General features: G+C 41.6%; 1 protein-coding gene across 1 annotated transcript; it reads right to left on the reverse strand.

The window, feature by feature from the left end:
- Positions 1-279: 279 nt before the first annotated feature.
- LOC107810553 (uncharacterized) lies at positions 280-672 on the reverse strand. Its single transcript, XM_016635347.2, has one exon. It carries the CDS (start codon positions 670-672, stop codon positions 280-282), a length of 393 nt encoding a protein of 130 aa, XP_016490833.2.
- Between the last annotated feature and the right edge of the window lie 23,708 nt (positions 673-24,380).

Below are 24,380 nucleotides of genomic sequence, written 5' to 3' on the forward strand. Positions count from 1 at the left end.
CCAAGGTCCCACCGCAGTCATGGTGGCCCAGAAACAGAAGGAGTCGAAAATACCGCGCCTGGGCCGCGGTCCCACCACATTCGCGGTGGATCGAGCAATCCCAAGTAGAATACTCTTCATTTACTGCGGTCGTGGTCACGATCCTTTTTTTTATAAGAGTGTTCGCTTCCTACACATCTGGTACAACATCAAACAAAAGAAAAAGAAACAAAAGAAAACATGGGTTGCCTCCCACGCAGTGCCTGATTTAACGTCACGACACGGCGCATGCTCATATCATCACTCCTCATTTGTGTATTGGGGCTCCTCCAACATTATCTCCAGGTTGTCCCTTTTTTCTTTAGTCATTCCAAGGTAATGTTTCAACCTCTGCCCATTCACTGTGAATTTGTTCGTCCCATCTTCAGATTCGATCTCCACAGCTCCACTTGGGAACTTCTGCACCACTCTGAACTGTCCTGATGATCGGTACTTCAACTTACCCGAGAACAACCTCAATCTTGAGTTATATAGCAACACTAATTCTTCGGGTTCGAAGTTCCGATTCAATATGTGCTTGTCATGCATCAGTTTCATCCTGTCTCTATATACTATAGCACTCTCGAAATCCTGAAACCGGAATTCCTCAAGCTCATGCAACCCATTAACTCTATTGGTGCCCGTTGTCTCCATATTTAAGTTCAGCTTCCGCAATGCCCACAGAGCTTTGTGTTCGAGCTCAACCGGAAGGTGGCATGCCTTTTTAAATACCAACTTGTATGGTGACATACCAATTGGAGTTTTGAAGGCTGTGCGGTATGCCCACAATGCATCATCCAGCTTCCTTGCCCAATCAGTTCTTGTTGCATTCACTATTTTTGAGAGGACACTTTTGATTTCTCTATTGGACACTTCCACCTGCCCGCTTGTTTGTGGGTGGTATGGTGAGGCTACCTTGTGGTGAACTCCATACTTCTCCAATAGGCATGCAAACGCTCTATTGCAAAAATGAGAGCCATCATCACTGATTATGGCTCGGGGGGTGCCAAAACGTGTGAAGATGTTTTTCTTTAGGAAACAGGTCGCCCCTTTCACATCATTGGTTGGGAGAGCAATTTCTTCGACACACTTGGAGACATAGTCAATGGCAACCAATGTTACCGTATGAGTTGACGAAAGGCCCCATGAAGTCGATCCACTACATGTCAAACACTTCCACCTCTTGGATTGTGGCCATTGGCATCTCATGATGATGGGATATGTTGCCCGTCCTTTGACATTCATCACAGTTTTTGACCCAAGCATAGGCATCCTTGAACAATGTAGGCCAATACATGGCTGATTTCAGCACCTTTGTTGTTGTCCGAATTCCTCCAAAGTGTCCACCATATGGCGAAGCATGGCAAGCCTACAAAACAGAGGGTTGATCTTGCTCGAAGATACACAACCAGATCATGTTATCAATACATATTTTGAACAAAAGAGGTTCATCCTAATAATACGCCTGACAATCACGGAATTTTTTTTCTGTTGAATTGAGGTGAGATCATGAGGTACAATACACATGCTAAGTAATTAGCAATATCAGCATACCATGGTGCCTCCTCCATTGTCACAACAAGTACTTTCTCATTCGGGAATATTTCAAGGATATTTTCAACCTCCGTTCTCTTTTCTGCCCCTTCCAACCGCGAGAGGTGGTCTGCTACTTGGTTGTTTGTCCCCTTTCGGTCATGAATCTCCAGGTCAAATTCTTGTAGCAGCAGAACTCAGCGAATCAAGCGGGGGTTTGACTCCTTCTTTGCCATCAAGTACCTATTAGTTGCATGGTCAGTATAAATAATAACTTTCGAGCCAATCAGGTATGACCTGAATTTGTCGAAGGCAAACACTACAGCGAGCATTCCCTTTTCCGTGACCATGTAGTTTAGTTGTGCACCACTAAGCGTCCGGATTACATAGTAAATTGGGTGCATAATTTTTTCCTTTCTCTGCCCCAAAACTGCTCCTATAGCGTAATTACTTGCATTGCACATGAGCTCGAACGGTTGCTCCCAGTTGGGTGCAACAATGATGGGTGCAGTCACCAATCTCTTCTTCAACTCCTCAAATGCTAACCTGCAATCATAAAAAACATAAAGTGTTGGTCTTTTTCAAGTAACTTACATATAGGGTTAGCAATTTTTGAAAAATCCTTGATGAACCGCCTATAGAATCCGGCGTGCCCAAGAAAACTTCTCACTACTTTCACTGAAGTGGGTGTTGGGAGCTTCTCAATCACATCAACTTTTGCATGGTCTACTTCAATCCCCTTTTTGTACACTCTATGCCGCAACACTATGCCTTCTTGTACCATAAAATGGTACTTTTCCCAGTTTAGCACCATATTTGTCTCTATACATCATTTGAGCACTATTTTAAGGTTGTGAAGACAATCTTCGAATGAATCCCCTACCACGGAGAAATTATCCATAAAAACCTCCATAATGTCTTCAACCATGTCGGTAAAAATGGCTAACATATACTGTTGGAATGCGGCTGGTGCATTGCAAAGTCTAAAGGGCATCCTCCGAAAGGCGAAGATGCCATACGGACATGTGAATGACGTTTTCTATCTATTTTCCGGGGCTATTAAGATTTGATTGTACCTCGAGTATCCGTCCAAGAAACAAAAATGGGATAGCCCAGCTAACCTATCCAACATCTGTTCAATAAAGGGTAAGGAGAAATGGTCCTTTCGGATGGCTGAGTTTAATTTCCTATAATCCATGCAAATTCACCACGTTGTGACTGTACGAGTTGAGATCAACTCGTTCTTCCCATTTTGTACAACTGTCATTCCACCCTTTTTCGGTACACACTGGACAAGGCTTACCCAACTACTTCCAGAGATAGGAAAGATGATGCCCGCGTCCAGCCACTTGATTACTTCCTTTTTCACTACCTCTTTCATATTCGTGTTCAGCCTTCGTTGATGTTCCCTGGAAGGTTTGTTCCCTTCTTCCAAACGAATCTTGTGCATGTAGAAGGCCGGGTTGATACCCTTTATATCTGTCATGGTCCAACCAATGACAGTTTTGCATTCCTGCAACACCTGCAGTAATTGTTCTACATACACAACTAGCAAACCAGATGGTATAATAATAGAAAAAGTAGAATTGGGACCCAAGAAAGCATACCTGAGGTGGGCTGGAAGCGGTTTTGGCTCCAGCTGTGGTGGTTCCTCTATTGATGGTTTTGCAGGTGGTGTAGCTCTCTTTTCTAATTCAAGGGGCTCGAACTGAGGTTCCCTCTTCCAGAATCCTTGGCTTTCGAGTGCCATGACCCAGTCTGCCAACCCTTCACCATCCATCTCCTCTAAATTTGTCAAGCAAGCTCCCAATGGATCTTTGGCATTCAGGGTCTCATCATCTTCATGCAGGATCACATCCACAACTTCCACTATTGAGCAATTTGCATATTAACTAGGTCTCCTCATGGATTATTGAACGTTGAATATTACTTCTTCATCGTTCAACCTCATTTTTAATTCCCCAGTTTCATAATCAATCAATGCTCTCCCAATGGCTAAGAATTGCCTTCCAAGAATGATGGGTATCTCCTCATCTACCTGGCAATCCAGAATAACAAAGCCTGCAGGGAATACAAACTTTCTCACATGTACCAGCACATCATCAAGAATCCAGGGGAGGCCTTTCAACTGTATGGTCAACCAGTTGCAACAGCACCGAAGTTGATCTAGCTCTATCAATGCCCAGTTTTGTATATATTACCAAAGGAATCAAGTTTATGTTGGCTCCTAAGTCACACAACGCTTTTGCAGAAGCATAGCTCCTAATAATACATGGAATAGTAAAGCTACCTGGATCAGACATCTTTTGAGCCATGGGTCTTGTCACTACCGCGCTGCATGTCTGTGTCAGAGTTACTGTGGATAGGTCCTAAAAGTCAAATTTCCATGACATCAGGTCCATCATCATTTTTTCATAGCCTAGCATTTCCCTCAAAACATCCATCAGATGGATATTCAATTGAATCTGACGAAGCATCTCCATGAATTTCTGGTATTGATCTTCTTTCTTTTGTTTTACCAGTCTCTATGGGAATGGTGCAGGCATCACTCTTTGTCCAATCCTTGCTGGATGTTCTTTGTTGGAATTTTGTGGCACAAGAGGTACCACCTATTCTGCAACTTGTTCACTTTCTTTAGCCTTACCCTTAACAACCTGAGCATGTTCAACCACCACTTCAGTGAGTTCTGCTAATTTATCTATCTCTAATGGAACTGGAGTGGCTGGTGTAGTCTCTCTTCTGGATTGAGCAACTTCTTGCTCCTTTTCTAAATATCTCCCATTCTGGAGACTTACTGCCATCAGTTGATTCGGGTTTTGCTCATTGGGGTTAATGTTTGTATCAGCTGGCAGTGTTCCCTGGGGGCGGTTATTTAAGGCCATGGACAACTGCCCCAGTTGAGTTTCAATACCCTTAATTGCTGAGTCATGAGCTACCAACTTTTCCTGCATCTTACCATTTGTTCCAATGAGTTATTGCAGCATACCCCTGATTTCTACCATGTTGTCGTCCTATTGCTGATGAGGTGGCTGATATGTCAATTGTTGCTGGTGATGCTGTTGATAACCCTGTTGTCTCTGGTATGGCACTATTTGGCCTTGGGGCTGCATACCTCCAGGTTGTGGCATGTTCAGTATGGACTGCTGGTTGGGTGCTGGTCTCCATTGTTGTCCTCCTTGCCTCTTACCCCCAAAATTGTTGACATAATTCATATCCTCTCTTAACCCTTGGTTGTCACCTTCTCCACTCCATGAACACACATACAACCAATTAATGCAAGGTGTACACAGTCCTCCATTTGTTGTGTCAACGATATGCACTTGCTTTGTACCCATCTCATCAATCTTCTTTGTCATTATACTCATCTGAGTCATGAGTGTGGCTATGTTCTCTACATGTGAATTATTTGGGTCAAGAGGAACTGAATGCACTATTGGTGTCAGGTCATACCTCTTGTCATCCAACCCGAATTTGGGACATCTTGTCAAGAAGGATTTTACACTCTGTGAATGTCTTGCTCAGAAATGCACCCCCAGCTAAAGCATCAACATTTGCATTTAAATTGTCTACTAACCCCATGTAGAATCTCTGGCCGAGCATCTGGTCTGGAATACCATGGTGGGGACACTTCACTAGCATCCCTTTGAATCTTTCCCAAGTTTCTTGCAAGGTCTCAGTGGGCTGCTGCTTGTACTACAATATCTCATCAATCTGTCTTGCAATCTTGTTAAGTGGGTAAAACTTGTTCAGGAACTACTAACTAATTCCTCCCAAGTGGCAATGGAATTTATTAAGAGCGAATTCAGGCAAGTCTAAGCTTCCCCAGTCATAGAGAACGGGAAAAGTAATAGCTTGATGGCTTCTAGGGTCATATTTGGCTACCTTTGGGTCACACAAATCGACAAAAAATTTTCCAGGTGTTGTTGAGGGTCTTCAATGTGTGACCCGGAGAACAATCCCTTATTCTGCAAAAGATGCAGCATGTTGTTGGTGATCTGGAATGTTTCCGCTTGTATTTGGGGCACAACAATGGCAGTGGCTAGGTTGTCAGTTGTTGGTTGTGCCCAATCATAAAGTGCAGCTTCTGGCACAAGAGGTGCCACCACTCTGACGTTTGGGTCATCTTGATCATTCCTGATGTTCCCGTTGACGTTATCTACGTCACCCATTTCAATTTCAATTTGTTCATTTTGTTGTAGTTGTTTGCTCTTCCTGTTATCCCCGTTCAATGTCCGGAATGCTTTCTCGGGATCTGAGAGTCCTTCAAAGAGTTTACAAATTCTCAAAGAGCTTCTAGGTATGCACATGAGTTACAGAAGAGTTCAACCGTGAGAATTTCAATGGAAATATTTATAACACCACAGAAATTTGATCTAAACTAATAATCCTAGCAATTCTTCAAAGTTACAATAAATAACACCGTTAAGTCCCCGGCAACTACGCCAAAATTTGATCACGCCCAACTATGCCTTATAATAGACAAAGTGGTCGTTGCAAATATAATTCAGTCTACAAGTCCGGAGTCGAATCCTCTGGGAACTAACCTATCTATTACAACTCTTAATGATGCTAGTACAAGCTCAAATAATTTCCGGATACAAGATTTTTATCAATAAATATTTGGATTTGCTTAACTAAAGAAAAATGATCTTAAAACTAACAATAGTCCAAATCAAAGATAATTCAATGGTAAAAATATCTAGGGTATTGATTTCCTCAATTGCTAGTTTAATTCTTAACTCTTTTGCTATAATCTCGCCATAATACTCTATGAGGATTATGAGCTATGGGTTACAGCAATTATCTCTCGATTAACTACGATAACTTACTAGAGCATTCTCTCGAGCTACTCTAGCTGATAATTTATGCACCTCTAAATTATGCCACCAAAGTTTCGTTATTTCTAACCCCACTTTTAAATTAAAGTAATAAATCTCTTTAATTACCCAAAAGTAATGTTGTTCAACAACTATCTAACCTAGTATTCTTTCTCAAGCAACACAAGGCAATTAGACACGATTAATCAAGGGCCCATTCAATTAATCACCATACAAAACATAGTTGAATAATCATATAATAAACCCAGCTCGATTATAACAAAACTGAGTCAAACTTTCATCTAACAATTGGTTCCATCAGCCCTAGATTAAATGTTTAGCTACTTATAGTAAAACAAGATAAAACCATAAAATCATTCATAATTCACAAAATAATGATAACAAGAAGATGAATGAAAAACTCTAATGGTGTCTTGATCTTCTCACACCTGTTCTTGCCTCCAATTGAGTCAAAAAAAAAAGCTTTTTCCTTTACTTGGGCGAGTTTGTTGAGTTTATATAGGGTTAGGATAAGTTTTACACGATTTTAACTTTAGCCCTTAAACTTCTTGGGCCTTCTCCAGATCGACCGTGGTCGCGGAACAACCGCGGTACAACCGGAGTCATTTTAAACCTTTCTGTTTTTCGCCTTCTTTCATCGCGTTCCAGCCGCGGTCCCACCGCGGTCGCGAGGGATTGTTGCCCAGTTTTACTTCACCTTTTCTTGCTCATTTTCATCTGGGCTCTTCTCGATTGGCCTTTTATCTACATAATTGACCCCAAAACACTCTATATCCTCCTCCTAACTTGGAGTAGTTCCTGCAAAGCATAAAAACCTCAATTAGAGCATTTTGTTATCATTTAGCACTTAAAACATCAATAAAGTATTGTTAACTTAGAGCATAAATGCATCTACATCGTGTAATATAGTCTACTATCAATCTACTTCATCTTTTCACATGATTTCATCTTAAAATCTAGGGTTTTTCTTAGGGAATTGAGTGTTTTTGGGTAGAAATTAGGTTTTTCAAATTTTGGGGATTTGGACCTCAATTGGAGGTCGGATTTTAAAACTAATTTCATATCTGGGTTTGTGGGTAAATGGGTAGTCAGGTTTTGGTTTGAACTTCGAGTTTTGACCAAGCGGGGCCGAGGCCGATTTTTGAGTTTTTGGGGAAAACATTTGGGAATTCATATTCATGCATCAGAATTGGTTTATTTATCATTTATTAATGTTATTAAATTAATTATGGCTAGATACGAGTGAATTGGTGGTGGAATCGAGAGGCAAAGCGGTGGTTGAGTGTTGAATTACCCGTTGGCTTGAGGTAAGTGTTTGGTCTATCCTTGACTTGAGGGAATAGGAATCGCCGACTTATTTGCTATGTGAAATTCTATGTGTCTAGTGTATAGGTGTGGTGACGAGTACCTATGTGCCACCAAAATTACCATGTTTAGCTGTTTCCCTTCCCCGTTTCCTATTATATCATTCCTTGTCTTAATTGCTACCTGCTTAAATTGTTTCTATGCTTTAATTGCTATTTGCCATAAATGTCTCCATGTCTAATTGATTTATATTAATTGTTGCCCTCGTATTTGGAGTATCTAATTGTTTCATGGTTCCGTTTATTTATATTGTTAGCTTGTATTAGGTTGTTGGTGCCTTATGGTGCACTTTAGTTGGTCTTGCTGATTAGCCGTCATGGGTGAAGTTCGTAATCGTAGTGATAACCCATTATACGAGTTGAAGTGTAGAAATGTAGAAATTGAGTTAACTTGTAAAATTCTTGGTATTTTCTCTTTGTGATTGGTGTTGATATATACATATGTTGGGATCACGTTGCACGCCACAACAGGAGGAATAATGGAGGAAAGTGATTGTCTGGTGGGATCGGGTTGCACGCCGCAACAAGGAGTAATAAGGAAGGATAGATGGGATCGGGTTGCGCACTGCAACAAGGAGGAATAAGGGAGAATGTTGATACTGTTATCCTTGAATATTGATACTATTATTGTTAGATTATTGATACCGATGCTGTTTATATGGTGGCATCGGGATGCACGCCATATCAGTTATGTTTCTTGGTATGTATTTCTATTGAAAGTCTATTATTGAGATATTGAAAAGCCCTCTAAGGATTGGTTATAGCTGAAAAGTAGTAGTATAGTTGGATCCTGGATTTATTTAATGTTGGTTATTATTTATGTACATTCTTTATTTCCTTTCCATTAGTATAAACTGTTGTAGGTTGTATATGTTGTATGCCCCATCGTAGCCTCGTCACTACTTCGTCAAGGTTAGGCTCAGAACTTACCATTACATGGGGTCGATTGTACTGATACTCCACTCTGCACTTCCTGTGCAGATTTCGGAGCTAGTGGCTGATCAAAGTTCGAGGGTGTTGCCTTCAGTTCAGGAGACCCAAGGTAGTCCTGCAGGTGTCCGCAGGCCCTGGCGTTCCCTTCTACTTTTACTGTATTCTGTTTTTACTTTACCTTAAGAACAGATGTATATTGTTCTTTCAGACCATTATTTGTAGTAATCGTAGTTAATTCGTGAGTTGTGACTCCAGTTCTGGGTAGATGTTATTTCAGATTTCGTAAATGTTCAAGTTAAGCTTTTAAATTGTTTCTTCCGCATTTATTTATTTTGATTCATCTTTTTGAGTCATATATATATCTGAAAGATAAAGGAAAAGGGTGAATAAACTGTGATGTTGGCTTTCCTAGCGAGTTCAATGTTAGGCGCCATCACGGCCCCGAAGGTGAGAAATTCGGGTCGTGACAAGTTGGTATCAGAGCTATAGGTTGATTAGGTCTCACAATTCACGAACAAGCTAGGTAGAGTCTGGGGGATCGGTGTGGAGACGTCTGTGCTTATCCTCAGAGGCTACAGAGTTTAGGAAAACTTTACATCTATTCTTTCCTGTCGTGCGACTTGGTTCCTCAATGCTAATTGAACTTCCACTATGTTCTTTCGCAGATGGTGAGAACACGTACCGCTTCATCAGCTGATCACCAGCCTGAGCCCCCAGTGGCAGCTCCTACGAGGGGCAGAGGACAAGGCCGAGGTCGCGCTAGAGGTCGAGGTAGGGGCAGGGCTCAGCCTAAACCTCGAGTAGCAGCACTAGCGGCGGAGCCTCAGGTAGAGTTTGAGGATAAGGTTCTGGCCCAGACAGTTCTAACAGGGCTAGCTCCGGTCCCAGAGGGGTTCATCGCCACCCCGATACTCTAGGATGCTCTGGTCCGTCTAGTGGGCCTTATGGAGAGTGTCACCCAATCAGGCTTACTTCTTGTAGCACCAGCCATCTCTCAGGCTGGGGGAGGAGCATAGACTCCCGCTACCCGCACTCCGGAGCATATGGCTCCTTAGTTTCAAACTCTAGCAGCTCAGCTAGTTGGAGTAGTTCAGCGGGTGTGGTAGCTCAGACCAGTGATGGAGCAGGTATGTCTTCTGATGCTTTGTGGAAGTTGGACAGGTTCACCAAGCTTTTCACTACTACCTATGGCAGTACTTCTACAGAGGATCCCTAGGACTATTTGGACAGTTGCCATGAGGTTCTTCAGAACATGGGGATAGTGGGGACCAATGGGGTCGACTTTGCTGTTTTTCACTTATCAAGTTCCGCCAAGAAATGGTAGAGGGAACTTTGTTTGGCTAGACCAGCTGGGTCGCCTACTTTGACTTGGGATCAGTTTTCACAGCTATTTTTGGAGAAGTTTCTCCCTATCACTTGAAGGGAAAACTATTGGAGGCAGTTTGAGTGTCTCCGGCAAGGTTCTATAACCGTCACTCAGTACGAGACCAAATACATTGACTTGGCCCGTTATGCTCTTCTTATACTTCCCACCGAGAGAGAGGGTGAGGAGGTTTATTGAGGGACTTGCTCAGCCTATCAGATTGCAGATGGCTAAGGAGACCGGGAGCGAGATTCCTTTACAGGATGCGGCCATTGTGGCCCGGTGAGTTGAGGCAGTTCTATCTTAGGGGAGTGGTTAGGGGTCTGATAAGAGACCTCTTCATTCGGGTCGGTTCAGTGGTGCCTCGTCTAGAGGTAGAGATTCTTTTGGTAGGGGCCATCCTCCCAGGCCATTTCACTCAGCACTTCAGGCATCTCATGAAGCTTCAAGGGGACGTGGTTCTTATGTACCTCCTTAGGACAGCCAACTCCTATTAGAGCACCTCCTCTTTAAAGCTATTATCATGGTCAGTCGACCCGCTAGGGTCAGTCTCAGTTTCCTCAGCCGCAGCATTTAGGTGGATGTTTTGAGTTCTGTGAGTATGGTCATATCCGGAGGGCTTGTCCGAGATTAATGAGTGTTTAGTCGCAACAGCAGAGTTCTCGTGCCATGATTCTGGCACCACTCACCTAGCCAGCTAGAGGCAGGGGTCAAGGAACCAGAGGTAGGGGTCAGCCCGCTAGAGGTGGAGGTCAGGTCGTTAGAAGTGGAGGCCTGGCCGCTAGAGGTAGAGGCCAGCCATCAAGAGGTCGTCCTAGAGATATAGTTCAGGGTGGTAGGCCCCAGCCCTAATGTTATGATTTCCATCCAGGCCTGAGACCGAGGTATCAGATGTCGTTATCATAGGTACGGTTTCAGTATGCAGCAGAGACATTTCATTTTTATTTGATCCAGGGTCTACATACTTCTATGTGTCTTCTTATTTTGCTTCGTATTTTGTTGTACCCTGTGATTCTTTGAGTGCTCATGTTTATGTGTCTATACTGGTGGGTGATTCTATTATAGTAGATCGTGTCTATCGTTCATGCATGGTCATTATTGGGAGTCTTGAGACCTGTGTAGATCTCCTACTTCTCGATATAGTATATTTCGATGTCATTTTGGGGATGGATTAGTTGTCACCTTATCATGCTATATTGGACTATCATGCCAAGACTGTGACCTTAACATTGCCGGGGTTGCCACGTTTGGATTGGAGAGGGACTCTAGTCATTCTACTAGCAGGGTTATCTCATATATGAAGGCTCGGCGCATGGTTGAAAAAGGGTGTTTGGCCTATTTGGCGTATATTCGTGATTCTAGTGCTAAGGTTCCTTCTATGGATTTTGTGCCCTTGTTCGTGAGTTTCCAGAGCTATTTCCTACAGACCTGCCAGGGATTCCACCCGACAGGGATATTGACTTTTATATTAATTTGGCTCTGGGCATTCAACCCATTTCTATTTCGCCATATCGTATGGCCCCGCTAGAGTTGAAATAATTGAAAGAATAGTTACAAGACTTGCTTGATAAGGGCTTTATTAGACCTAGTATCTCGCCTTGGGGTGCGTCAGTGTTGTTCGTCAAGAAGAATGATGGATCGATGAGGATGTGTATAGATTATCGGCAACTGAACAAGGTCACCATCAAGAACAAATATCCATTATCGAGGATTGATGATTTATTTGATCATCTTCAGGGTGCTAAAGTGTTTTCGAAGATTGATTTGAGATTTGGCTACCATCAGTTGAGGATTAGGGCGTCTGATGTCCCTAAGACAGTTTTTTGCACTCGGTACGAGCATTATGAGTTCTTAGTAATGTCATTTGGGTTAAGGAATGCCCTAGCAACTTTTATGGATTTGATGAACCGGGTGTTCAAGCCTTATTTGGATTCCTTTATGATTTTCTTCATTGATGACATCTTGATCTATTCCCGCTGCCAAGAGGAGCTTTAGCAGCATCTTCGAGTTATTCTTGAGACTTTGAGAGACAGTCAGTTGTATACTAAGTTTTCGAAGTGCGAGTTCTGTTTGAGTTTAATAGCATTCCTGGGTCACGTTGTATCAGCAGAGGGTATTTAGGTGGATCCTAAAAAGATTGAGGCAGTCAAGGACTGGCTTAGACCTACATCAGCTGTAGAGATCCGGAGTTTCTTGGGTTTGGTAGGTTATTACCATCGGTTTGTGGAGGGTTTTTCATTTATAGCATCCCCGATGACCAAGTTGACCCAGAAGGGTGCCCAGTTCAGGTGGTCGGACGAGTGTGAGGCGAGCTTTCAGAAGCTTAAGACAGTTTTGACTACGGCACCGGTTTTGGTTTTGCCCACGGGTTCAGGGCCTTATACAGTGTATTATGTCGTATCTCATATTGGACTTGGTGCGGTGTTGATGCAGAATGGTAAGGTTATTGTATATGCTTCACAACAGTTGAAGATTCGTGAGAAGAATTATCTAGTTCATGATTTGGAGCTAGCAGCCATTATTCACGCGATGAAGATTTGGAGGCATTACTTTTATGGCGTGTCATGTGAAGTGTTCACGGATCACAAAAGTTTGCAGTATTTGTTCAAGCAAAAGGAGCTCAATTTGAGGCAGAGAAGGTGGTTGGAGCTATTGAAATACTATGATATCACCATCTTATATCATCGGGGGAAGGCCAATGTAGTGGCCGATGCTTTGAGTAGGAAGTCAACCAGTATGGGCAGCCTTGTGTATATTCTGGTCGAGCAGACCACTTGCTTTAGATGTTCGGGCTTTAGCCAATTAGTTAAGGTTGGATGTTTCTGAGCCCAGTCGTGTTCTAGCTTGTATAGTCGCTCGGTCTTCATTATTCGAGCGTATCAGAGATTGGCAGTATGATGATCCTCATTTGCTTGTCCTTAGGGACACAGTGCGGCACGGTGGTGCCAAGCAGGTTACAATGAGAGATGATGGAGTTTTTAGGATGTAGGGTCAAGTTTGTGTGCCTAATGTGGATGGACTTCGAGAGTTGATTCTAGAGGAGGCCCATAGTTCCCGGTATTCTATTCATCCGAGCGCCGCTAAGATATATCAGGACTTGTGGCAGCATTATTGGTGGAGGAGGATGAAGAAGGATATTATTGCATACGTAGCTCAGTGTTTGAATTGTCAGCAGGAAAAGTGCGAGCGTCAGAGACTTAGTGGTTTGCTTCAGAAGATTGAGATTCCTGAGTGGAAGTGGGATCGTATCACTATGGACTTCGTTGTTGGACTCCTACGGACTCAGAGGAAGTTCGATGCGGTATGGGTTATTGTTGATAGGCTAACCAAGTTAGCACATTTTATTCTTGTGGTAGTTTCCTATTCTTTAGAGAGGTTAGCTAAGATCTATATCCGGGAGATTGTTCGTCTTTATGGTGTGCCTGTGTCTATCATTTCCAACCAAGGTATGTAGTTTATCTTGCATTTCTGGAGAGTAGTTCAGCATAAGTTGGGTACACGGGTCGAGTTGAGCACAATATTTCATCCTCAGACAGATGGACGGACAGTCCGAGCATACTATTCAGCTTTTGGAGGATATGCTCCGAGCATATGTTATTGACTTTGGAGGTTCTTGGGATGAGTTCTTGCAATTTGCGGAGTTTGCCTACAACAACAGTTATCAGTCGAGCATTCAGATGGCTCTCTATGAAGCACTATATGGTAGACAGTGTCGATCGTCGGTTGGGTGGTTCGAGCTGGGAAAGGCTCGGTTGTTGGGTACGGATTTAGTCCAGGATGCCTTGGACAATATTAAGATCATTCAGGATAGGCTTCATGTAGCTTAGTCCAGGCAAAAGAGTTATGCCCACCGTAAGGTTCGTGATGTGACATTCATGATCGGAGAGCGAGTGTTGCTTCGGGTGTCGCCCATGTCCGGTAATCCCTCCTCAATGAGGGGCTACACGTGATATTATCGTGTGGTCATCATATCCATATCTACCCTTCCACTCCATTAAGGTATTTAAAGCGCGGATTGGTCTCGATTACTTATTGCATGCTATTACCTGTCCCACTCCTATCAGTCTCGGAGGCACTTAGGACTACTAATCCTAAAAGGGAGGGATATTAGGCTTATTTGAGGTTTCAAAAGGTAAAAACAATAAGGCGACATACAAAACACATATTGCATATTATGGGGAAAAGCACATGAACAAACAAAGGCTCAGGTATACCTCCTTGAACAGAAAAGCATATAATTAGCATGACTTTAACATATTGTTTAAGGTCTGATTAAGAAATTAAAGATGAAGGATTTTAAATATTGGGGCAGATTGGTTTATTTCATAACTCAGATAAGAAGTCCGAATTAGGTCTGCCTGCTGGTTGTAATAATAAACAGAAATAGATTCAGTTTATAGTTATTACCCTAAGACTTGCCTAAGTGTTCAGACAAGGATCCTATAGGCATGGTATCTACTGGATTCAGGAGGTAATAAGACATTAAAACTCGAAATGAATTATTTGAAATCCTATATGCATACTTGTTAAACTAGTTAAGTGAGGGACTCAGATTATCAAACGAGAGGCAGAATTTAAACGAATTGATTACAAGTTCTGCAACTGATAGTATCCATTATTACTGATATCTAGATCTAACATTGAGTGAAGTGAATCAGATTCGTTCAGAAACTCCTATAGGCATGCTTTCTATATATTGTTGATTTTAAACCTTACAGACGTGGTGTCAAAATGCAAAAAAAAAACTTATGACATAGTATCCAATGCAGAAATTCATTTTAAACCTATAATCTTAGTATCTAAGTGCAGGAATTTGTTTTAAACCTATAGGCATAATATCTAGATGTAGTTGAATACGCATAATTAGAATAGACCTATAGGCATGATTTCTATATGAAGTTTGAATATGCAGAATTAGAATACACCTATATGCATGATTTCTATATGAAGTTTGAATATGCAGAATTAGAACAGACCTATAGGCATGATTTCTACCCTTTGCATGCATAGTTACCCACCCTTTTTTCACTAGCCAGCCCCAAGTGTTTATTACAACTTATTACAAGCCAGAATGAATAAAATTACATTAGAAAAAGTAAAAAAAGAGTACAACCAGAGGAAACCTGATTCTTGACTTCCTCTCTGAGTTATGAGATAGACCAACTCAAAAGACCATTGATCTGAAGCCTTTCTCCAATTTGAGTGTGTTAGAGTTCCCTAAGAGCCTCAATGGGACTCCGGGTAGTGCTCATACCCAAATTGTATTTTCAAAATGGGAATAAGTGTAGTGTGGAAGGGCCAGCCCTCAAGTGTCCAAGTTCAGAGGGGGCTCAATGGGTCCCAAGGTAAGGCTCACAAGAAGGGGGCAGAACTTAAAGTCTAAAAGAGAGTGCAAGTGAAGAAACAGAGTTCTGAGGGAATAAAGGAGAGGGAAACAGCCACAAACAAGTTGATAACTTCATACAAAAGGGGATCAGGGGGTAGGGAAGTTGCAAAGAGCCTATGCTTAGGCAAGGGTAAGCTTTAGGCGTGCACATCAATAGAAGATGATGGCATACCTATAAGCCTACCAGACCAAACAATAGCAGAGAGTCATAGAGGCTAGGATCCCAAGGATCAAGCTTGAGTCATGGGCAGTAATATTCAGTATTGCCATGCCTCAAACAAACCCTAAGCATCAAATACATTGGGGTAGGGGGTTTGGGATTCATAATAGAAGGAAATTATGGCATGCTAAAGTAAACACTGAACTAAACACAAGCAGTAGACAGACATGCAAGTAAAGGCATTAAGTAAACACATTGTTGTGATGCTGGAATCTTAATCAGGACATACTAGTTCAAAGAAGAAAAATACAGTAAACGCAGGTAGCAGGACTTGGAAAACAGGTCACAATACAAGTAACAAGAGAGAATGCTCTTTGAATGTGAGTGTGAGTTCAGAAAACTAAAAGTGTTCGTGTGTGTCTGTGGTAATGAGAAAACCATGTATTTATAGTGTGAAAATAGGCAGAAAATAAGGCAAGAAAATAATTATAGAATTGTGTACCAATTAAAATCAATCAGTATAAGAACTTCCTTTAATTAAGGAGTTTAAACTTAAACGATAATGGGCAGAAATCATTTAAGGAAAGATATAAGGTAAACATCTTGTGCAAAGTAGACAATTAGGGGTAAATACATAGGGGTTTAATTAAGGGAAGAATCTTTGAAAGACTCGGTTAACCAAATAAGGTAAGAAAACAAAGTAAAGTTGCAGAATATAGAGACAATCAGTACATAGTAAATCGAGGAGTCAGGGATTTGACATTACTGATTTTGGGGATAATAACAGGGGTTCCCCATGAATAAACAAAGAAATCAGGTTAGGAACGGGAGAATTGCAAGTCTAAGGAAAGTTTTCAAATCAACTCAAGAAACAGGGAAATCAGTAAGGCGAAACAAGGAAAGAGTCAATCACTTAACACATGAATGCAATCAAAATTATTCAAGGAGATTTGAAATCAATCCCAAAATTGAAGGTCATTTTAGAAGAAAATTTAGCATATAAAAGAGCACATAAGTATTAGGTATGCAAGGCTGAATTTAGGACAAAGAGAAGTGTCAAGCAACCACAGAGCCAGTAAGTAGTGGACAATAGGAACATAGTAGTCACATAGGTCAATCTTAGTAACTCAATATAGAGAAAAGAAAGAGTATCAAATACCATGCAAAGGGGTCAAGTAAAGAGACCTTATAGAAGAGTTTAGCAGGAAGTCAGAATCACATAAAGAAACAAAGGATTTAGAAATTCAATCGAACAACAGATGAAGCAACTTCAGAAACTCGAATAGGTCCAAAGGAATTAGAGTTTCGAAACCCATCGAATTCAGGGCATGATTAACAACTAAATCACATATCAAATAATCTCGGAACTTGAATGAACCCCAAAATCTAGGGTTTTCACCATTAATAGAGTATAGAGATGAAAACAAGTAAATCAGGCAAAGCATACTAACACATAAATTCAGAAATCTCAAAGAGGACTAAGACTTTTAACATGCACACTCCAGTAGAAGAACAACATAAATAAACATAGTAGAACATATTAAAATCAGAAAAAACCTCGAAATGACTTAACAGAACCCTAAATCGGAAAAAGGTAAAAGAGGTTTTGAAGGCAGAGCTTTGAAAGAAATCTCGAGAAAACGTTTAAAAGTTTAGGGAAAACACAGATCTAAAATGGATCTAAAAGAATCAGAAGAACCTCGAAGGTTGGGGTTTCAGAAGAACCCCAAATGGTGAGAAAGTCTCGAAAACTCATCGATCTAAGTAGGAGAAGTCAAGATCGGGCTTGAATAGCCATGGCTGGCCGAAGCAAGGTCGGAGACAGCATAGAACTGAAATCCTCCAGGGTCTGGGCCAAGCTTCTTCAAGGTTTGGCCTTGAAACCATAGTAATTGAGCATGTAGGAGTCATAGGTGGCAGATACATGCCTTTAATGGCTTTGGAAGCTATAGATTCAAGCGATTTTAGGGTGGAAGCGGAGGGAGGCGGCTAGGGTTTGAGAGGAGCTTGAGAGAGAATTGGGAGAAGGGGGAATTCAAGGGTGGCTGCAGGTTAAAAATGACTAGGGTTTGGGGGTAGGTTGGGAATTAATTTAGGAAAGGGTTGGTGGTGGTCGTTGATCATTTTGATCAACGGCCTGGATTGAATGGGTAGGTAGGGGATCCAGACGGGTTGTTCTTATTGGGTCATGGGTCGGGTATGGCTAGGATTTGGGGTGGGTAATTGGGGTCAAGCTAGGTTTAACTATTGGTTGATTTAGGGCTATAATTGAAATAAACGGCGCTAGTATTTAAATAGCCATTTTTCCCTTGTTTGATTTTAAAAATAGTATAATTTCTGGAAATAAATTAAAGGCACTAAAATGATTAATAATACATAATTATCAAATGAAAAATAATGAAGTCAATTTTATAAATATAATTACAATTAAATCTTAAAAGAGGCCAATATTGCAATTATATGCAATTTAGTTTTAAAAATACTAAATAAATTGGTAAAAATATGCAAATATTATGTTAGCTATATTTTAGTATAAATATGAGAATCTAATAAATGAATCACCAAAAATGATAATTTCGGGGATAATTATTGGGTTTTCTTGATAAAATAGGGTAATAAATTGATTTAAAAATCTTTAAAAATTTAGGAAAAATAATAAAACATGGGTCCATACTTGTATATACATATACATGCTATTTTAAAATTATTTTGCATATTAAAAATATACAGAGAAAAATTAGGTATCAATAGTTGCCCCTCTTTACCCGGGAAGAATGAAAGAGTTAACGGGTAAAGATATGATGGCCAATTTTGACCGAACGAAATAGTTTGAAGAGGTTTGGCCATGATTTGGTTCCTGAGTTGCCTACATATCCCTGGTCTTACAGGAATCAGGTCATATGTAGTTCAGGATCCGTCGGAGGAGTATGCCGATGGAGACTTCCAAGAACGGACGCAGTATGTAGGACGGGGTGAATGGTTAGAGTCTAATAGGGTTGCGGGAACTGGAGCAGAATCGCTCCTGCCGAGATGACCATTTCTCGCCGGTTCACCTGCAAATAAGTAATACAAGCATATATTGTGCGTAAATTTAAACATGATGTAAATTCCCGTCGGACCATGAATGTTTGTCCTCGGACGGTTAGGATGACGTCCTTAGACCATGATGTCCTGGGCCATGAAGTATATAATAAAGGATTTGTAGGACATGAAATGATGCTCTCGGGCTATGAGAATGATGCCTCCGAACCATGATTCCTTTGAATAATGATATGCAAAAGATTAAAAATGGGTCCTCAGGCCATGATATGGTGTTCTCGGGATATGAAAATGGTGACTCCGAACAATGACGACTTTGGATAATTTGGTGATCTTTCAGCCCATGAGATGCAGTGTTTGGCGATCTTTCAGCCTATGCAATAAAGAAGGTGGCGATCTTTCAACCATGCAAATGTAAAGATGGCGATCTTTTAGCCATGCAAATGTAAAGATGGCGATCTTTCAGCCATGTAAATGTAGCGGGTGGAGATCTTTCAGTCGTGCAAGTGTAAATAAGGCGACGATCTTTAAGCCATGCAAGTTTAAATAACGCGGCAATCTTTCAGCCATGCAGGTGTGAATAAGGCGGCGATCTTTCAGCCATGTAGGTGTAAATAAGGCGGCGATTATTCAGCCATGTAGGTGTAAATAAGGCGGCGATCTTTCAGCCATGCAGACGGAGGTAAAGCTTAACCTCGAAAGGTAGAATGGTAGCCTTATGCAATGCAAAGGCAGAGCTTAACCTCAGAAGGCAGAATGGTAGCCTTATGCAATGCAAGAATGTAGATGGAGGTAGAGCTTAACCTTGGAAGGCAGAATGGCAGCCTTATGTAATGCAAAATGCAGATGGAGACATCGTTTAGTCTCGGAAGGCAGAATGATAGCCTTATGCAATACAAGAATGCAGATGGAGGTAGAGCTTAACCTCGGAATGCAGAATGGTAGTCTTATGTAATGCAAAATGCAGATGGAGACAGCGTTTAGTCTCGGAAGGCAGAATGGTATCCTTATGCAGTGTAAAAATGCGAATGGAGGTAGAGCTTAAACTCAGAAGGCAGAATGGTAGCTTTATGCAAGAAATAAAAGGCAGATGGTAACAGAGTTTTCTTAGCTGATAGCTGATTGTGATATTATGGTTGCTGGGGACATTGTGCCTATTGGGAATACTGCGTGCGGATAGCAACTATGAGTAAGTGCAACGACTCTGAGAGTTGTATTTCTGAACAATGTGAGTCTTGTGAGTGTATAGTATTTTTGATGATTTTGCAACTCAAGTGCCTGCATCCAAAGAAAAATTGTGAGTTAGTAAAGGGGGAAAGGTTAGTTTGCATCCCCGCTGGCTTTGCTTGACCTACTTGGCTCCGATTTGGTGATATTGTGCGTATCATTGGGGTAGCATTTGCTAAACAAGGCAATTTTGGTAATAAACATGCATGATTTTGTAGAAATATGATATAAATACATAATTGAGAATAGTTTTCTTTAGTTGAACCGACAACTGTGACGTGGTTCAAGACATTGTGACCTTTCTTGCTACGGAATTTTGAGGTCCTCCTCAAAATTCTGCCCCAGTTTACTGGGTTGATGCTTTCGACTGTTGCTAGCGATAACCGGCTAAAATCAACTTCGGAATTTTGAGGGTCCTCCTCAAAATTCTGCCCCAGTTTCCAATTGCACGGGGAAATGAAAATTTTATTGAATTATGACCAAACCCATAGGGCTGCCTACGTATCCCCTCTTAAACGGGAATCAAGTTAGGCATAGTTCAATTTACATCATATAGGAAAGCATAAAGATTACACATAGTATCGCTTGACTGCATCTGAATTGATTTGCTTTGGCTAGACTTCTCCGTCCATTTCTGCTAGTATGAGGGCTCCTCCTGTTAGAACCCGGTGAACCTTGTATGGACCCTTCCAGTTGGGAGAGAACTTCCCTCTGGCTTCATCTTGATGCGGGAATATTTCCTTTAACACCAGCTGCCCCGGCGTGAACTGCTTGGCTTGACTCTATTGTTGAGGGCTCTGGACATTCTATTCTGATAAAGCTGATCGTGGCAAACTGCATTCATTTTTTTCCATCTATAAGAGCCAGCTGCTCGTAACGACTCTTCACCCACTTTGCATCGTCGAGTTCTGCTTCATGTATGATCCTTAAGGAGGGAATTTCTACTTCGGCGGGACGGCTTCTGTACCATAAACCAGCATATAGGGGGTTGCCCCTATTGATGTGCGGACTGTGGTGCGATACCCCAACAGAGCAAATGATAGCTTCTTGTGCCACAGCTTATGCTTCTCTATCATTTTCCTTAGTATCATCTTGATATTCTTATTGGCGGCTTCTACGACTCCATTCATCTGAGGTCTGTAGGTTGTAGAATTCTTATGCCTGATCTTGAAGGTTCCACACATAGCTTTCATCAAGTCACTGTTGAGGTTGGAACCATTATCAATAATGATTGATTCTGGAATCTTGAATCGACAAACGATGCGGTCGCGGATGAAGTCCGTCATGACTTTCTTAGTTACTACTCTATAAGATGTTGCTTTGACCCATTTGGTGAAATAGTCAATGGCTACTATGATAAACCTGTGTCTGTTGGAAGCAACGGGCTCCATTGGTCCAATAACATCCATTCCCCCAAGCGGCAAACAGCCATGGTAAGCTTGTTGCATTAAGCTCGTTTGGAGGTACCTTTATCATGTCTACATGTATCTGACAGCGGTGGTATTTCCGAACATACTGGATGCAGTCCATCTCCATAGTCATCCAAAAGTAACCAGCACGGAGTATCTTCTTTGCTAAGACAAAGTTGTTCATATGCGGACCGCAGGTCCCAACGTAAATTTCCTCTAGTAGCCTGGATGCTTGTTTTGCGTCGACACACCTTAGTAATCCCAAATCAGGAGTCCTCCTATATAGGATTCCTCTACTATGAAAGAAGTTATTGGACAACCTCCGAAGCGTGCGTTTCTGAGTAGGATTTGCAAGCTCTGGGTACTCTCCTTTTGCCAAATATTCCTTAATATCATGAAACCAAGGCTTTCCGTCTGCTTCTTCTTCAACCTGGGCACAATAAGCTGGCTGATCATGGATCTTTACTGGAATGGGATCAATGAAGTTCTTGTTTGGATGTTGTATCATGGATGATAGGGTAGCCAATGCACCGACGAACTCATTCTGGACTCTTGGAACATGTTGGAATTCTATCTTTGTGAACCTCTTTCTCAACTCCTGTACATGATGAAGATATGGGAGTATCTTTGAGTTCTTGGTTTTCCATTCTTCTCAGACCTGATGTATAAGTAGGTCTGAATCTCCGATCACTAGCAACTCTTGAATGTTCATGTTCATAGCTATCTTAAGCCCTAGGATGCATGCTTCGTAATCGGCCATGTTGTTGGTACACGGGAACCTAAGTTTGGCAGACACCAGATAATGCTGACCGATTTCTGATACTAGGACCCCTCCTATGTCAACTTCTTTGTAATTTGCTGCTCTATCAAAAAACATTCTCCAACCGTCATAGGATTCTGCAATATCTTCTCATATGAATGATACCTCTTCGTCAGGAAAATACATTTTTAGGGGTTCGTATTCTCCGTCCATGGGATTTTTAGCAATATGGTCTACTAGTGTCTGTCCCTTGATTGCCTTCTGAGTTATGTAGACAATGTCAAATTCACTCAATAATATTTGCCACTTGTTTAGCTTGCCGGTGGGCATGGGCTTCTGAAAGATGTACTTCAAAAGATCCATCATTGATATGAGATATGTAGTATAGGCACAGAAGTAGTGCCTCAGCTTCTGGGCTACCCAAGTTAAAGCACAACAGGTGCACTCTAACAGTGAATATCGTGCCTCGTACGGGGTGAAATTCTTACTGAGGTAATAGATGGTCTGCTCATTCCTCCCCGTTTCATCGTGCTTCCCCAGAACACAACCGAATGCTCCATCCAATACTACGAGGTAGAGTAATAGAGGTCTACCTGGCTCGGGCGGGACCAAGACTGGTGGTGTTGACATGTATTCCTTGATTTGGTCAAAAGCTTTTTGACAGTCATCAGTCCATTTGGTATCGGCGTCCTTCTTCAACATCTTAAAGATTGGCTCACGGATAACTGTAGATTGTGCTATGAACCGGCTGAAGTAGTTAAGTCTCCCCAAGAAACTCATTACGTCCTTCTTGTTCTTTGGCGGTGGCAATTCTTGAATAGTTTTGACCTTTGATGGATCCAGTTCTATCCCTTGCCGACTCACAATAAACCCAAGTAATTTTCCAGCAGGAACCCCAAATGCACACTTTGCGGGATTCAGTTTCAGGTTGTACCTTCACAACCTGTTGAAGAACTTCCTCAAATCTTTCATGTGATCAGTAGCCTTCTTGGATTTGATGATAACATCATGTACGTACACCTATATCTCCTTGTGTATCATATCATGTAAAATAGTAGCCATGACCCTCATATAGGTGGCCCCAACATTCTTTAACCCAAACAGCATCATCTTGTAACAGTACATTCCTCACAGCGTAATGAAAGCCGTTTTCTCAGCATCTTCTTCATCCATCCAGATCTGATGATATCCAACAAAACAATCTACAAATGATTGCAACTCATGCTTGGCGCAATTGTCAATCAAGATGTGTATGTTCGGCAAATGGAAGTCATCTTTCGGACTAGCCCGGTTGAGATCCTGGTAGTCGACACAGACTCTGACCTTCGCGTCCTTCTTTGGTACTGGCACGATGTTGGCTAACCATGTCGGGTATTCTATTACCTTGAGAACCTTAGCTTTGACCTGCTTAGTAACTTCTTCCTTGATTTTCAAGCTTATATCGGGATTAAATTTTTCTGAGCCTTTGCTTTACCGGTGGACATGTTGGATCGGTTGGCAGTTTGTGGGCCACAATAGATGTACTCAGACCAGTCATGTCGTCATACGACCAGGCGAATATGTCCTTATATTCCCTTACAAATTTTGTGTATTCCTTCTTTTCTAATGGCGACAAATGAACGTTGATTCGTGTTTCTTTGACGTTTTCTACATCCCCCAGGTTAACAACTTCTGTCTCGTCCAGGTTGGACTTAGGTCTGTTCTCAAAATTCTCAACTTCTTTAACAATCTCTTCTGGTCTGTCATATTCCTCTGAATCTATGTCCGTTTGTTGTGTTGTCTCGTTGCATGTCACAGTAATTGATTCATCAAGATAAGTAATAGTAATGTTGTATAAGTAAAGTAATGAGAGAAACAATAGTAATAAGTGTTGATTCATAAAAAAGAGTTAAAATGCTTTGATAAATTGCACAATTGTTTTGAACATTGAAGAACTTATTGCGCGAATTGAAAATATGCAAAAAACAAAATCTTTTAGTAAATAAAATAGTACTTGTTTTAGCCTTGCTACCCCGAGGCTTGTCGGGCTCTGGTTGTCCTGATGGTCCAATTGTTGAGGCGGGCCCCTCTGCTTACGGCCTGTATGGAAGGGCCTTCCTCCCCCTCCTCCTCAAGAACAACGCAGTAATCTATATCATTGTCCTCTAAGAACAAGTTTCTCATAGCTGCCAGTGCTTCCTCTTCTTCTGACCCATAGATAACATCGACCGGTTGGAAAGTCTTCTCCAAGCGTGGTACTGGCTGCTCCAACGGATAGTAAGGACCACTCCATGGTGTCGACCAGTTGTTGAATTCTTCCCAGGTATACTCATATCCTAGACTAAAAGTAGTGCCATGCTTCTTGAGCTTT

The sequence above is a fragment of the Nicotiana tabacum genome, chromosome 7, assembly GCF_000715075.1.
Source record: "Nicotiana tabacum cultivar K326 chromosome 7, ASM71507v2, whole genome shotgun sequence".
NCBI lineage: Eukaryota > Viridiplantae > Streptophyta > Magnoliopsida > Solanales > Solanaceae > Nicotiana > Nicotiana tabacum.

What these genes read in the sequence shown, in the direction of transcription:
- LOC107810553 (XM_016635347.2), bottom strand. Translation starts at nt 672, where the DNA reads ATGGAGACAACGGGCACCAATAGAGTTAATGGGTTGCATGAGCTTGAG.